The 17,290-nt window shown below is 35.0% G+C and overlaps 2 protein-coding genes across 10 annotated transcripts in view; one reads left to right on the forward strand and one right to left on the reverse strand.

Moving 5' to 3' along the window:
* Positions 1-17,290, reverse strand: part of C5H4orf17 (chromosome 5 C4orf17 homolog) — a 268,239-nt gene that overhangs the window by 229,635 nt on the left and 21,314 nt on the right. The gene's annotated exons all lie outside the window — the stretch shown is intronic.
* Positions 992-17,015, forward strand: LOC108405569 (all-trans-retinol dehydrogenase [NAD(+)] ADH4). 2 transcript variants are annotated; one of them, XM_017673807.3, is made up of 9 exons: positions 992-1,139; positions 1,909-2,010; positions 3,055-3,196; positions 4,595-4,682; positions 6,458-6,689; positions 9,962-10,222; positions 13,906-14,041; positions 14,522-14,660; positions 16,769-17,015. In XM_017673807.3, the coding sequence occupies exons 1-9, from the start codon at positions 1,122-1,124 to the stop codon at positions 16,791-16,793; spliced, it is 1,143 nt and encodes a 380-aa protein (XP_017529296.1). In that variant the 5' UTR covers positions 992-1,121; the 3' UTR covers positions 16,794-17,015. The 2 variants fall into 2 exon arrangements, with proteins under 2 accessions (XP_017529296.1, XP_073093355.1); XM_073237254.1 differs by lacking the exon at positions 14,522-14,660.

Raw genomic sequence — 17,290 nt, forward strand, 5'->3', positions numbered from 1 at the left:
GGTTTTTGTCATTTTTCTCTGATTCTTTCTTCTTCCCTTGCTCTCATTCGTTGTGTGTGATAATTTTCCTTAATATTATGATTAGATTATTTCTCTTTATTTTTTGTGTATCTAGACAAGCTGTTGGTTTTTTGTTACCATGGGGTTTATATATAACATTGTATATATATATATATATATATAACAGCCTATGTTAAGTTGACAGTCACTTAAGTTTGAATGCATTCTAACAGCAATAAATTTTTTACTCCCCCTCCACATTTTATGTACATGTCTTCTTTTTACACCTTTTTATTTAAAGATTCCTCTTTAAAGATTTAAAAAGTTAAGACTTTTTAAAACACATATAATACAGAACACTTGCATGCACTAATATCAAGCTTCAAAATATATAAAGCAAAAAGAAAAGAACTATTAGGAATTAACAGATTCATAATAGTGATTTTAAAGCATCTCTCGGTAGTTAATAGGATAAGCAGACCAAAAATCAGTGAGTTGGCTCCAGTACTCTGCTGGTGCTTATCTTCATTAACAGTCAGAGATATATAAATCAAAAACACAATTACTTATTATTGTCAAAAGTTTTAAAGTCCAGCAATCATAAGCATAGCTGAAGATGTGGAACTCTGATACATTGCTACTGGTATGTTAGTAGGTAAAACTAAACTATATTATACTGAAAAGCATAATTCATAAAAATGCACAGAAATTATTAGGGTTGTGAAGGAGGAAATGGGTACAGGAAGGATTCTGGGGCAGAAAAATGTCATTTACTTTATAATTATGTGTTAACTCACCTGTTTTTTTTTTACTCTATTTTACTCTATTATCATATTTTGCAGTAAAAGGGAATTATTGAATAAACAAAAACCTTCTCCAAATAACTGTTAGGAGCAATGGGGATATGCAGCTGAAACATGATAGCACAAATGACATGGTGAGAGATGGGCAGTGCTATGTATCACAGCAACAGAAAAGGACAGAAAGTGATTGGAGAAAAAAAGAGCAGGAATGGTATTTATGCAACAACAGTTCATTACAGGACACAGAGCACCCTGGACAGAAGTATAGTAACTTTTTAAACCAGAAAGAAACTTCCAAAGCTAGTTTTCCAAAGAAAAATGGGCACCAACAGCAAAGTAAGTGAATATACTGTTTCTCTGCTGAATTCATGTTCGTTTCGTCTCTTTATACATTTGCTCTAAAAAGCTTCCTTCGGGGATTACTCTCAGAAAAGGAGCAATTTAAAGTTGAGCAAAAGAATTATGATGACCCCATGCTAGTAATTTACTCTAAGGAAATTACTATGGATTTGCCAAAATGCTTAATACATGGTGTTCAATTAAATGTTACTTTCAATGACCAAAAAAAGAGAGATTTGAGTAACGACACTATAACTGTCAAATAGAATTTGCATTTGTTAGAGATAACATTAGAGAAGAATATGAACAATATTTATAGTATATTAATGAGTAGAAAAAGTAGATTATAAAATATTACATACAACATGATCCCATTTAGGGATACTTAAGAGATTTACATTGAAAATCATAAAATGGGTGATAAAATAATGGGTGGATTTTCTTTCTTTTGTTATTACTTATATTTTGAAACTTACCATAATTAACATACGTTTCATTTATAAGACTAGTATATTTTAAAATACAGTTCAAAATTGTATAACAACTATCAAAAAGTATGTATTCATGTGGTCAAAGACTTGGAAAATCATACCAAAAGCAAAAGTAGTAAGTTAAAACAGAGGATTATGGGTTTGTTTCTTTCCACTTTCTTTCAGTGTTACTTAAAATACAATTTTAATTAACTGTACTTTATATAATTATACATTTAATCTCCCTCTCTCTTCCCCTCTCCTCTCCTCCCTCTCTCTCTCTCTCTCTTTCTTAGACTATTAAATGCAAAGCAGCCGTTGCCTGGGAAGCAGGCAAGCCCCTTAGCATTGAAGAGGTTGAGGTAGCTCCCCCTAAGGCTCATGAAGTTCGCATTCAGGTAAGTGGGGACTTTACCCCTACAGAACAGACAAGGCACTACGTGCAGATGTGGCTTCTGTCAGGTCAAGCCTAGGTGGTATTACTAAAAGTCCCTGGAGTTTTCACTATGGGGGAGTTACATTTTTAGGTTCAGATAAAAACAGGCATTATCCCAAAGGGGTAAATTATAAGTTGTTATGCATAAGGAGCTTTAAATTTAATTGAACTATCTTAACATTAATCATTAATGTTAAGAATCAGACAAAGGAATTCATTTTGGATTAGAACTAGTTAACTTCCTTTTTGTTTTCCAGTTGCCAGCTAATAGAAAGTGTTATTAAAAGGAAGACAGAATTTGGCTCAAAACAAGAGAGAGGAAAGATCTGAAATGCTGACATAGGCAGCATAAAGGTCTCGAGTGCCCAGAGGAAGGGTTGGGAGTGGGTCTGCATGGAGAAGAGCCCACACTGAGGAGAGAATGACCACAGACAACAAGTGGGGACAATTTCTCCATTTTCCCCATAGCTGGCCCAAGTTGCATTTTTCAGAACCAGCAGAGTAAGGATTTATACCTGAGAATGAACAGGTATCCTCATAAACGGAATCTTGAAAAATAATATGAGGCATACATTAATAATTAAGTTTGACAATCCTTCATTTGATGTTTCACTTTAAACTATAAAAGTTTGATTATCTCTATTTCATTTCAAGTAGTTTCAACAAATTTTGACAAGCCCTAGAAACCTGTGTTCCCCTCCACTCCCTCTGCCTAATAGACTTTTCCCTATTACCTTTGACCTCTCCCTTCCTGGAGACAATAAATCTTTGTATGATTTTCCAGTGACAGTGAAAGTTGGACAACAAAGATACATTATTTTAAGAGGAAAAGAATATATCCTAACATATTTTTAATTCTTCTTTTTTTTCCAAAATGCAGTTCTTTTATTGAGCTCTCAAAGTGTTGTTAAGTTTCAAGGTGACATTGGGCCTAAAATTATCCACCTAAGAACCTCAATGATAAAATAATTACAAAACAAAACTCAAGTCTGTGGTTGCTTTGTAGATAATTGCCACTGCCCTATGTCATACTGATGCTCACGTCATCAATCCGAAATTTAAGGAGGTACTTTTCCCAGTGATCCCTGGCCATGAGGGTGCAGGAATTGTGGAAAGTGTTGGACCAGGAGTGACTGCCTTCAAACCAGGTATTTTATTTTCTGACTCCAACTAAATGGAAATGCCAGGATATTTCAGGGATAATTCCCAACACAGTCTTGGCTTTGCATGCTATGACTGATCTCTTTTTATATAGGGGGTGGGGCATCTTTTCCAAAACAAAACTGAGACACATAATCTATCACAGTCTAACAATGGGTCAGAGTACTTGAAATCGGAAGTGTCAAGTAAAACCTGGGTAGTAACTGCACTAGTGGCGTTGAGGATAATAATATGGGTAACCACTATGTTGTACATTTGAAACCAATATAAGATTGTATATCAATGACACTTTAATTAAAAATTAAATAAAATCTGGGATATATGGTCCTTTTTTTATGAGAAATTGTCCTATGAAGCAAACTACAGTTATCTTAAACTGAAGTTTTCATGGGAGCACAATGGCAACTTATAACAAACTTCTCTAAATAAAACAGACAACTAACTTAATATTATAAAAAATTTTTAAATGAGGGTTTATGGGTAGCTTAAGTGAGAAATATTCATATGTCAGTGTTACCTTAAGTGTCTTGTTGGAAGGCCATAAAATAAAAACATGTAAATGAAGCATGCCAATGGCTGGATTTATTTCACATTTTATAACAGATCCACCAAATACTGGAATATGGGTTATGTAATCCTCACTTATCAGGCAGGAAGAACTATATCATACTTTCCTCCCTCAATGAGAATACTCCAAATTTAGAGATAATTTGTATATTTCCATTCCAAACAAGATCAAAGAAACAAACTGTTTCCAAAAGTTTTGGGTCTGCCCAATGTAGTCTCAGCTCTGCCATTTATTGGCTATGTGACCATCTTTAGTAAAGTCACTTTTCTGTTTTCTAAAGTGGGGAGAAAACAGTACTTACTGCAAAGGATTATTCTGAAAATTAAATGAGATAATACATGTAAGCAGTTAGAATGGTGCTTGACACATACTAAATGTTGGACAAATATTAATATTATTGGACCATGGTCACCAACGGATAGAAACTATTATTAAATTGAAAATGAGTAAAAAATAGAAAAATGTGGAATTTGAGAGTGAATTAAATGGTGAAACATGGTGGTGACATAAAGTTTACTCTCCAGAGCTAGCTTATTGTTGTCTACCTCTCCTACTAAATAAGGGTGTACTATTCCATTCAGTGTGTTTATAAGTGTAATAAGCAAATAGTCATGATACAGAGAGCTGCAATGACAGTAAAGTCTCAGACAGGATTCTGCACCTAATGGTATCAATACAGATTTGTTGCTTGACAGACCAGCAGAGGAGAAAAAAGATAGTTTATGAAATACTTGGAGGAATCAGCAATCCTGTAGAGTAACAAATTATTGTAGCCACCTATACTTTCTGCTGAACATAAGATGTAATTTCTTTCTAGGTGACAAAATAATTCCACTCTATACTCCTCAATGTAAAAAATGCAAGTTCTGTCTGAGTCCACTCACGAATCTTTGTCAAAAACTCAGGTAAGTTCTATATACTGTTAGCAGATTAGTTTGATAAAAATATTTTGGGTAGTGCATTGTCAATACCTAAATGGTGTTGAAGAGGTGCATACCATCTAGACAAATTCTACTCCTAGGTGTGTACAAGAAATTGTTGCAAAAATCACCCAAAGAGACAGGGGCTAGAATATTCATTGTAACATTGTTTACAATAGCGACTGAAAATAGCACAGATGTCCATCAGTAAGAAAACAGATTTACAAATTGCTATGTAGTTAACACAATGAAATACAATGTAACAATGAAAAAGGCTAAAATTGATCTTCATGTATCAACATATAATCTCACACCCATAATATTAAGGGAAAGAAGCAAGTTGTTGATGGATATATTTGGTAAGATGTCATATATAAAAAATACCATATGTTGTTTATGGTTACATATATATGTAGTAAAAGTATAAAACATCACTGGAATGATAAATGCCAAATTCAGAATAGCTACTTCCACAGCGAATAAGAAAGGAATGCAATGATGCATAGTAAAGTACCATTCCAAGGCCACATAGATTTAAGTCTCAGAGCTAGAGTTTGAACCTTAGGCAGGCTGGCCCCGGAGTCCCAAATCTTAATCACTTTATTCTCTTTACTGAGACAATAGAACGACCTATTTGTCCTTCATGCTAACTGAAACCAGGTATCTCAGAAGTTAAAATTGTATTAGTCTGAAATATATTACTGTGCCTCGATTTCCTCATCTATAAAATGGAGATGATAATGCTTACTTCACAGGGCTATTACAGATAGTCAAAGAATTAATACACCCTTTTGCAAACTCTTAATGAAATAAAATTTTGGAAATGACCACTAATTCTTTCTAATGTAACAATAAGGGGGATAATAAGGAATTATATTGCTCCAGATTAAAATACCACCACCTTTGAAGTATTCTTATGAAAACATAAAACCTGAATTAGAATTTTATTTTAGATTAAAAATACTAGCTTAGGGCTCTCTTGTCCCCTCCTGGCATGAGCCAGGAGCTCTTTCCTCTCACTTTTTTCTAAATAAAAGCCTGTACCTTGCTCTCCTAAAAAAAAAAAAAAAAAAGAATTACTAGTTTAGAGGAAATACAGGGACAGAGAAATATGGTAAAACAGATTACAGGAATGTAATCAGAAAACTTCAAAATAAGGAAAACTCTACATGAAAAATGACAGTTTCTTCAGCAAATACATTACAAGGAAAAAAAAACAAGAAGGGAGGTGAAAAACCTATAAATTGAAAAAAGACTTAGATATATCAACCAAATGCAATGTGTAAACCTAAAAATATATATATCTTTTTTAGATACATACTAAAATATTTACAGATGAAATAGTGATTTCTGAGATTTACTTCAATATAGTCCAATGCAGAAGAGTAGGAGCTGGTTTAGGAGGGCAGGGAATAGATTAAACTAGATCAGCCATGAGTTAATAATTGCTGAAGCTAAGAGTTAAAAAGATTCAGCATGCTGTTATTTCAACTTTTATATATGTTTGAGTTTCCATTAAAAAATATTTAAGAATTAATGCATGTGAATTCAGTAAAAAGTTCATTTTATTATAATTACTATCTTTAGACTATGTTTAACTATATATTTAGGTAAAAGGTCTCAAATTATTTTCTCAGTGTTCCCATCACATAAGATTGTTTTAACAAATGTATAATGGCTAAATTTTTTTCCAGGAAAGTGATCAGTAGATAATTTGCTTTCTTTCTTCTTTGTTTTTTTTAACTTTTTTAACTTTCTAGTCGAGTCAAAAATCCTATTATTGACCAAGAACTAATGGAAGACAAAACCAGCAGGTTTACCTGCAAAGGAAAACCAGTTTACCATTTCATGGGGACCAGTACCTTCTCTCAGTATACTGTAGTGTCAGATATTAATCTTGCCAAAGTAGATGATGATGCTAATTTAAAGAAAATTTGTCTGATTGGATGTGGATTTTCAACTGGCTATGGAGCTGCAATCAACACTGCGAAGGTAAAATGCTTAATCACCCCTTGTGAAGTAGAAGTTACTAGGAGGCAGTGTGATAAAGCAGCTACTGTTAATCTTCAAACCCTGACTCTGTCATTTATCACCTATTATTTTAGGCAAGTTATTTAACTGCTCCAATCCTCTCTCTCCACCATAGTATCTACTACAAATAGTTGTGGGGATAATTAAATCATATTTTACATGTAAGACATCTGGTCTAGCAGCTGGCATATACATGGCACCCAGTTAAGGTTAGTCTCTTTTCCTAAACTGATGTGTTAGAATATAGACCGCCTCTGATTTAAATACACATGCTTAAATATGTCCCCTACATATGGATATTTGCCCTAGGACAGCAAACCCAGTAAAAATGCAACAAACTACAGGAACCCCCATCCATCTCCACATAACCATGCTTGCTTCCTCCCTGACACTGCCTCTCCCTCAAACTGTAGTAATTCATCTCTGCTTCTCATCCTGTCCCTTTCTGACTTCAAGAGAGGGTCTCAGGTGGCAGCCCTGAAGGAGGCAATATGTGTCCCTAGAATCCCATGTAAAATTTAGAAGCTTCTACAAAGCTGTTTGAGAGATTAAAAAGATGTCAATATCACTTGGATGCCTCAAACAACCTTTTTATTTAAATCTTCACATCAGTCTTCATTCTTGATTCCAAACTACCAAATGCAACCAGGGAAGTCTTTCTAAACAAGTCTGAATATTTAATTCCTTTTTCATTATTCCACTTTTCTGTCAGTAGGCCATCATGATTCTACTTCCTTTTCAGGTTTGCTGTTCCCCCAGACCTGGGCCTCAGTCTCAGGGCTCCATCACTGTGGCCTCTGGACTTTCCACATCTGGCTTCCACCAACATTGCTTGGAGAGCTTCCCACCACTTTTGACTGACTCCACTTAATTGTCATTTCCTATTAGAAACCTACTCCAGCCTTTTGGGCATGCATTGGGTATCCCTCCCTGTCCCCTGCTTCCCCCTGCCTCCAGTATGCGTGTTTAGCCCTGGTTTTCCCTCTTATCACACTGTAGAGAAATTTCCCATTTACTTATCCTCCCTATCAGACTATTTGCTCCTTGAGGGCAAGAACTTTCTCTTATTCATTGTGATATATCCAGAGCCTCTCTGTGCCTGGAAGATAACAGGAGCTTGATAATTTTTCAGTGAATGAATGAATAAAACCAGGTTCTTATACAACCCTTAAAACATCTAGCTGAGGCTTTGTCCTCAACTTTGCAATCAAATTTTTTCTTTTTATTGGATTACCTAGAGTTGTTCAGTGTCAAGGAAACAAAATCAACCTAACCAAAATAAGAGGTTGATCTAAGACACAGAATATCAAGATAGGACTTTTCATTGAGAATTGTATCAGCCAAACAGACAGGAATGCTACTTTTGGCTATCAGTATATAATCTCTCTCTAAAAATTCATTCATTCATACAGTCATAAAAATTAAAAATTGTATGGGAAGCCAAACTACAATCTGAATGCTCCTGGAGGAAAGGTGTTGTTAGCTGGGTGGAGTTAAGGGCAGATGTGAACCTCAGCAGTCAAGGCATATTCTCCTCTAAACAGCACTGGAGACTCAGGGAAGAATTAATCATCTTTGGGCCACTCCCAGCCCTCAAGCCTCTCCACACACACACTCTTTACTGGACTCCATGTAGATTATCACCTTCTAGTACTCTACCTTTTTTGGGGGGATATTAAGGGTGTTATCCGCAGATAGATAATCATCTACTATGTACTGTCCTATTTTCAAATGGGGGGTACTTTGTGAACCCACCACCACCACAGAATTGCAACCAAAGGCAATTGTACACACAGGGGTCTGGCTGTATAACACAATTAGTACAGTGCATTCAATTTATACACTATTGTGAGCTGTGTACAACATTGCTGCAATGAGAAAAATTCATTTCTACTTTCAATGAGGCAGGCAACTTTTTTACACAGTCTCTGGAGAAATATATTTGGAAACATACTAAACACATACCACAATTTATAGCAAATACTACATAGTGTAAATAGAACAATATTGTGAATATTTTCAAAATACATACTTTATTTCCCCTGAGTAACAAAAGCCAGTGTACGCATACCTAATATCATGCATAAATTAAAGTAAGAGATGTACATTCTCTCTGTTAATTAATAATTTTGTTTACAATTTAGAATGTATCTATGCTTCCCTGGGCAGATTTTCTCTTTCCCTCTTGTTTATGCTTTAATACTAACAGTTTTATTACCATTAGAAAATATTCATTAACCATCTCTTTTGCCTCTTTATCACTCTATGGAATAATGTATTACAGTTATAGCATCTTTCCGTATCATTTTGTATATTAAGTTTCTATATAATTCATTGTGATGAACATTCATTTAAGATCCAACTACAAAAGACTCCTTGGTAGCATGTAGAAGATAACATGCCTTCAAATAACTTACAGTCTGTTAAAGAAAAACAGGCACATAGACAAAATCAATCAAAGCAGATTATAAATTATATGATATAGAAAAAAGCAAAAAGGTAGACACTGATTCTGATTGAACAATCAAGAAAAGTATTATTTTTTAGGCCTAGAAGTATTAGTTCTATTTTAATTTAAGGAAATAAGTGAAGATTTCCTTCACTTATTTGGATGGAATGAGGAAAGAGCATGAACTAAGGCATGAGGAGAGTAAACGGTGACATTTGTTGTGGCTGCAGTACTGGGACTATCATGGGATCAAGCTAGAAGGTAACAGAGTTAGATAATAAAAATCCCCTAATGCCATGCAAAGAAATTCACTCTTCATTCCATTTAAATGAATTTATGACTGGGTTGACTGAGTTAATTCACATTTAAAGAAACACTAATGGTCATTCAAAACCACCTGTAACATAAACACAACCAAATAAGGCCCATTAGAAATACAGATATCAAATTACTTGTGATCTATTAAAAAAGGGTAATGGACCATTAAAAATGTGTGAGTTTTACATTAACACTAAAAGGAAAAGGAAAACAAGACAATGAATTTCACTTGGGTTTATTCCTTATTAGCTGATAATTCTAAAGGCCTTCAAATGATTCTCCAAATATAGTGGGTTACTCATCCATTTTCACATTTTTGGCGGATTTCCCCATGGGCTATATCACTTAGTTTTATGACAAGTTGTCTTTATTCATATGTTTCTGCCTTCCCTCACTTGTCCCTTAAAGAAAAAAAAAGTAGGGACCAACTACTTTAAAAGTTCATTTATAATTTTCCTGTCTGCAGGTCACCCCTGGTTCAACTTGTGCCATCTTTGGCCTAGGAGGCGTTGGTCTTTCTGCTCTAATTGGTTGTAAAGTAGCAGGAGCTTCCAGAATCATAGCTATTGACATCAATAGTGAAAAGTTTACTAGGGCCAAAGCCCTTGGAGCCACTGACTGCCTCAATCCTAGAGACCTAGATAAACCCATCCAGGCGGTCATCATTGAAATGACCAATGGAGGTGTGGATTTTGCCCTTGACTGTGCAGGTGGATCTGAAACTATGGTATGTAGAGTTTTTATAATAACATACAATTAAAAAATGCATTAACATTAATAAACATTGATAATGTTTATTTATAATTATTTTGATAATGATATATATAATTATTTTGTGTTTAAAATTAATAAATGTATATAAATTACATATTTAATGTATTAGAAATACATTAATAATTAGTAACATATTAGTTATACATTACACGAATGAAATATTAGTAAATATTAATTATTATTTAATGCGTTATTAATATTCATGCTTATTCTTGCACATGAAATTAAGCAAAAAATAATTAGAAGAGAACTTAGAACTGAAAACTTTAAGAGAATTATGCCTATGAGAAGTGAGGAAAAATACAGAAAAGGTGGATTTAGAGAGGGTAATAAAAGAGAGTAACTGGTGCCAGCCCTAACAATCATGAATCCACTCCCATCTTAGAGTAGGAAGAGGTTAGCAGTGTACAAACAATCCAGTTCTACCATCAGAGCTAAATAAAAGGGTGGCAAAATTAGACCCAAGTTGTATTTGAAATTTTCAATTAAAAAAAACACACTACAAAATTTTAAGTAGATCTCTTTTTCCTAAACACTACAGTTTTGTATCATTTAGATTTCTCCTCATCAGGATGGGCTGCATAATTTGCAGGACCCTCGTGAGAATGGGGCCCTGAACGACTCCAGGGTTGCAGGGTCAGGTAGCCAGCCCTCCCCATCCTACTCCAAAAGAGCAGAGTAAAGAGCCAACTGCACAGGCAACAGGGAAACGTTAGACTGACGGAGTCCAGTCTCACTCTCCAGCAAATGTTCACCTGATGCGTATTTGCTCAGAGACACTAAATAGAGTTTTGTGTTCTTCATTTTTGTTGTTGTTTTTCAATGAGATGACCAAAGAATTCATCAACTAAATCATCTGCCTATGGATTCTTCTTATTTCATTAGTGAGAACTCTGAAGTAGGTGTGGTGCTACTCCCTATCATCTACACCTTCCCTCAGCCTGGCTCTTAAAATCCTCCTCTAGGGATGTTATAAAAAATAGAATTCTGTACTTCAGCCTCCCACGACAGGCTTTGTAGGGGTTCCTCCCCTTGGTTCTTCCCTGACTGGTGCATCCCCAGAGGATGGAGACCAGGAAGAGAAGGTGAGAGCAGCAGCCTGCTGTTCCAGGGTCTTTCCTCTCAGAATGGCTGCTTGAAAAATGGTCTGACAGGTAACAGGCACTCAATAAATGTTAGCTATTACTGAAAATTCATACATTAATGACTCCTTGTCTGGCACTGCTCCCCTGTGTTCAAAGCTTCAGGTCTGCTTTTAAAATGGTCCTTGGCACCTGCAGCTTGCAATGTGCCACATCCATTCCTTCACTACCTATATGGCTCATATATCTCATAAACATTGAAATTCAGCTTATTTACCTTATTTTTCTAATACAGAGATTCTCATCACTGATTATATTTCAGAAGTGCCCAGAGACTTGTTTTTAAGTATCAATGAATAGACCATACCCTGGAATATTTCCATGAGTAAATATTCCATGAATATTTACTTACAAGTTTCTCAAGTTAAGAACCACTTATATAAAACTGTCAGGTTCTATCTCTATTATAACAAGAAACATATTTTAAATTATATAACAGATCAATACAGAATCCAAATAAAAAGAGATGGATTTATTTAATCACAAAAATATCAGCTACCTACCCTTCCACCAAGTTTCCGTAACCAGGGAAAACAAAATTTCTAGGTTGTAAAGGAGATTCCAATAATGAGTATGAACTTGATTTCAATGACTTTTAATGCTCTAAAGCAACCTAAAGAACCCAACAGAAGAATTAGAAAGTTACAATAATTGACAATTTTATAAGATTTTGAGAATTAAAAATGATTCTCATCAAAAGTTATTAGAGGCTTTTAAATAAAACCCAGTATTTATATAAAATACCCATTTTAAGTCATTACTTAAAGGTTAATTCTTTTTTGGGGGTATAAAGTTCAGAAATGTAGAAAAGACAACAAGAAAAACATTAAAAAAAAATTGGAGTCAATGTAAGCAGCTCCCTTAAGGTAATGAGTACCATCTGTGGTCTTTTCCCCTCTCCATGGATCTCTTTATATAGTAAAACAAAAATGTTTCTGTAGAACAGTTGCTAGTTACAAATGTTAGGAAGTCTCAAAACAAGAAACTAAGACATATTCAAATAAAAATTCCAAAATAGATTCTAAAAGTTCTAGATCATTGCATCTTCCATCACTAATAATAGAGAGAAGAGGGGAAGAATTTACTATTGCTTCCTTCATACAATGATCAGTGATGAAAAGGGGCTCTGCTTCCTTTTTTTTTAATTACATGATACTGTTTATTTTTTTACCTTTTTTTACTAAAATATAGCTAATATACAATATTATATTAGCTTCAAGTATACAACATAGTGATCCAACAATTACATACATTATTAAATCCTCACCCTAACTAGTATAATTACTATCTGTCAGCATAGAAATGGAACTATTGACTATATTCTCTAAGCTTTTCTTGGGACTTTTTTAAAAGTAAAAATTACCTGAAAGGTCAGAATCAAGTTGCCCATTGATTATACTAAGGGATATGAGACAAAATTTATGCTTTTTTCCTGTAATATTTGTCTCAAAAGATTTTAAATGTTCATCTATCGATCATAGGTCTTCTATGTGTAAAGGCCTTCCACAAATTTATATCCTTCTCAAACTTTTTTATATTTTCAATCCTTAACATTTTTATATTAACTCTAAACTTGCAGTAGGTTAACATAACAATGTTTTCCTTTCTCTCATGAAAAGATCAATGCACTTCCCTGGGCCACTGCCTTCCATGAGATGACCCAGCAATCAAGGAAGTTCAAACTTGTGGCTTCACAATCTCAACATGAGATCATCTTGGTTGTTTTAGCAGGACAAGGGGCAGCTGGCAGGCTGCACACTGGCTTTTCTGTTTTAGCTAGGAAATGACACACATCACTTCTGCCTGTAGCCAGTTGTAGTCACATGACTCTACCTGACTGCAAGAGAGCTAAAAAACATAGGAAAGCAAATTAAATGTTTGATGATCAGCAGCCAGAGTCGTTTTCTGTTTAAATGTTTTGCCATCTGTTTTAAACAGCATCTCTTTGTATATATCCTACATGGAGATCTACTATGTTTACAGTGTGTACCTCACTGCCTAGGCTCCTGTATACACTCATTCACCCTCTCTTCATTACTTTAAAGATTGTGATACTATGCCCCTGGAATTACAACTATTTTAGTATACACACCACAGTAGATCATCAAAAACTTGTTGATTAGAGTATATAATATCTTCTACATATCTTTCCTAAATTTTACTTATGTTTATTTTTCTTGATATACAATGACATACATTCTAGATTCAGCTTCATATTGGTATTAAATATGGTATTAAATAGGGTAAAATAATATGTTCTGTTTCTTTTCAATATCTTTTTTGATGAAGCTCAAAATTTTATTGGATATTCTATCTGTAACAGAACACTAGAGTCTCAAAGTCTCAAGCTACAATACTATGACCTCATTGGCTTGAGTCTTATTATCTTATATATAGAGTTGTATAAATTTTTCCAAAAACACTGTAATACTCACGCTGAAGTTCATATTCTACTTTTCTACTTACTAAGATAGTCTTTTGTTTGATCTTTCAGAAAGCAGCCCTGGACTGCACAATAGCAGGTGGGGGATCATGTACTCTCATTGGAGTAGCCATTGGTGACAAAGGATTGACTATTTCTCCAGTGGAGCTAATAATGGGCCGTACTATAAATGGAACATTCTTTGGTGGTCAGTTTTTTTTTTTTAATTTTCTCCATAGTAGGTACTGAAATTTTTATAATGAAGATTATTGAAAGGAAAATAATTTGTTTAAATACTGAGCATCTCTAGAATATATCTAAAAACTACATAAAATATATTCCAGTAATTATTTGGAAGTAAACAGAGTTTGTGTAGAAGAATAACTACAAATTGCAAACTGAAATTCAATTTGTATTAAAACAAACCAACACAGAAGAACAAAAAGTAAACTTTGACTAAACAGATAATTTCTTATCGGGAAATAGAAAATAAATGTATTTTTTCCTATGAAGAAAAATTGTTAAATAGATAAAAGTATATAGAACAATAAAAATGGGGGTGGAGGAGTAATTTACTTGAAGCAACCCAAATCTGACCTAAAGACTTCATTCATTCAACAAACACTGATTAAACTTCCTCTTCACATCAAACACCATGTATTTATTTAGCATTTTGGCCAAATTACAGGTTGGAAAAGTATTGATTCTGTTCCAAAGCTGGTTACTGACTATAAGAATAAGAAATTCAATCTGGATGCACTGATAACTGATACCCTTCCTTTTGACAAAATCCATGAGGCATTTGACCTAATGTACCAAGGAAAAAGGTAAATTATCAAGCAGATGGGTGAGTGGTCTGAAAAACTTTTATTATGATTCTGCTTCTGTTTGATGGTAAGAACTAACCAGTCTGTCTTTTCTGATACATTCCACAGCACTAGGGGCGCTAGATGAGCTTAAAAGATTAAATAATTGCCATTTGTGAAAAAGAAAAGCTTCCTACTCTATTTCTACAAGGTACACTGACATGCGCTACATATTCCAACATAGAGCAATGATATATAAACTGATACATACGAACGATTGTTAACTCAATTGGGGCTGCTCCCTAGAAAGAAAGGCTTCTATAGTATAATACCAGGTCCCTTTGGTGTAATGCAGCCCTGGGTCTGGGATCGTGTTCTGCAATAGACACAGAGTGCCCACTCCAGGCCCTTCATTATTAGAACCAGGTGAAAACCATGGCAATGTGAGCAGTGAGTGGCAGGTATCGGATACTTAGAGAATGCCCTAATTTTCTCATTCTCTTGCTTTGTCATGGGTCTCCTATGAGAGACATTCTGATCCACAGTTTAGCTATATATTGCCCCCTTAGCATAGACTCTGAGAACTGATTTGTAAAAATGTCCCAATGGAGAGATCCCTAGAAGCTGGGGAGTGGACAAGGCTAGGATCAATGATTTTGACTAAAATGATCAAGCATGCTTTGGTCAATAGAAACAAACAGCAAAACACCAGGAACAATGTTTCATAAATGACATACAGGACAAAAAGAGAAGATATCACAAAAGAAAAAGGGGGAAAAGCCTAAGTTAAATGACAGGAGTTTGAAGCACAGAATAAATGTTGCAAAAGGAGAAAATAGCTCCATGGTGTGAGAACCCAGGCTACTTCCTTGGGAGAAAAACCTGAGAAAATCTCTCTACTGACATACACTTCCTAATTTTCAAATGTGCTAGCTACAACATATCAAAAAGAAGTTCAATAAAAAGAAAAGAAAGAACAAGTATTATTTAAGTTATACAACATAACTTACTGTTTGCCCAGCAATATCTTACACAAGCTTCATATATACCTGTAAGGAGTAGTCCTCAAGGTCAAGTTAGGTTGGGGTTTGGCATTTACAGCTCCTCTGCCATTACCTCCTTGACTTCTCAATCATGGAATATACCACAAGGAATGTTAAGTAGCAGCCACATGGAAAATATTGCATTACTTTATTAATAGCTGGACAAGTCTCCCATACTCTTAAAGTAGGCCTGGTAATAAGTAGCAGAATGCAGCTAAGAGGTACACACCTGAATGTGCTACTTCTCCTCTGGCCCACTGAGAACACCACCTGAATGCCCACACACATGGAAAGGTGGCAACAGAGAAAGCAGAGGATAGACTTTTCCAGGTGTGCTTACCATATGGATAGACAAAGCACAGTTGAGGATGGGGCATCCTGCCATATTAATTGCATAGAAAAAAGCAAGGCAGCGGAGGGAACACAATGCCTGGCTGGCCTGTTAAAGTGCAGTGATCCTAACTCATAGTGAGGAAAAGACAAAGAAGTTCTCCTGCCACAGGTAGGTGTAGCTCCAGCTCCTGGGTGGAAAAAACTTTTATGTATGGCAACCTGCTGATACCAGGGGTTCCACAGTTCTAGCAATCAAGTCCGAGATAAGTAATTCTGTGTCCTTGAGGCTTACCCCCCTCTTCACTTCTACTTGTTGAAGGAGTTATCCAGGAGTAGGAATATTCGGGTTTTCAAAAAGTAGCATCCCAACACACCAACCACCCCTTCTTTCGAGGCCAAATTTGCCCTAGGCTACAGGAGAGTCAACAGAAGTGATTATTCCAAGATGAAAACCTCACTACAACCTTGATGTGCTCTACTTCTCTGCAGCACCACTGGGCAACAAGGACCTCACACAGAGTCAAGTGAGGGTCCTAGATTCTCCCCTAGCTTACTAGCACCCTACAGAAAGTATTATTAATGCAAAAAACGGAAGAGTATGACAAGATAAAAGAAATTAGGCTTAGCAAAATGGGTATCTACAAAGAAAGATTAAACCAATTCCTGAAATGAAAATACAAAAATTATTTGCTGGTTTGGGTTACATTTATTATAAAAATTACACTGATTATTGTTTATTATTATTATTAACAGTATTCGAACAGTACTAACATTTTGAAGACACCAGGAATAATCTGGAATACTATCTGACTAAATCTGAACCTGCCTAGTTACTTTATAACCTGATGAACCAAGAGTCACCATGACCATGGATATACATTGGGGAAATAACAGCCTCTTCAACAGCTGGTATTGGCAAAACTGGACAGCTACATGTAAGAGAATGAAACTGGATCACTGTCTAACCCTATAAACAAAAGTAAACTCAAAATTAATCGAAGACCTGAATGTAAGTCATGAAACCATAAAACTCTTAGAAGAAAACATAGGCAAAAACCTCTTGAATATAAACATGAGCAACTTTTTCCTGAACATATCTCCTCAGGCAAGGGAAACAAAATAAAAAATGAACAAATGGGACTACATCATGCTACAAAGCTTCTGTACAGAAAAGGACACCATCAGCAGAACAAAAAGGCACCCTAAAGTATAGGAAAATATATCTGTAAATGACATGCCCAACAAGGGGTTAACATCCAAAATATATAAAGAACT

The sequence above is a fragment of the Manis javanica genome, chromosome 5, assembly GCF_040802235.1.
Source record: "Manis javanica isolate MJ-LG chromosome 5, MJ_LKY, whole genome shotgun sequence".
Lineage (NCBI taxonomy): Eukaryota > Metazoa > Chordata > Mammalia > Pholidota > Manidae > Manis > Manis javanica.

Excerpts from the sequence above, each read along its gene's own strand:
- LOC108405569 (XM_017673807.3), top strand. Across the intron at positions 6,690-9,961 it reads CTGCAATCAACACTGCGAAG|GTCACCCCTGGTTCAACTTG; the intron begins GTAAAATGCTTA and ends TCCTGTCTGCAG. Across the intron at positions 14,042-14,521 it reads AAATGGAACATTCTTTGGTG|GTTGGAAAAGTATTGATTCT; the intron begins GTCAGTTTTTTT and ends GCCAAATTACAG.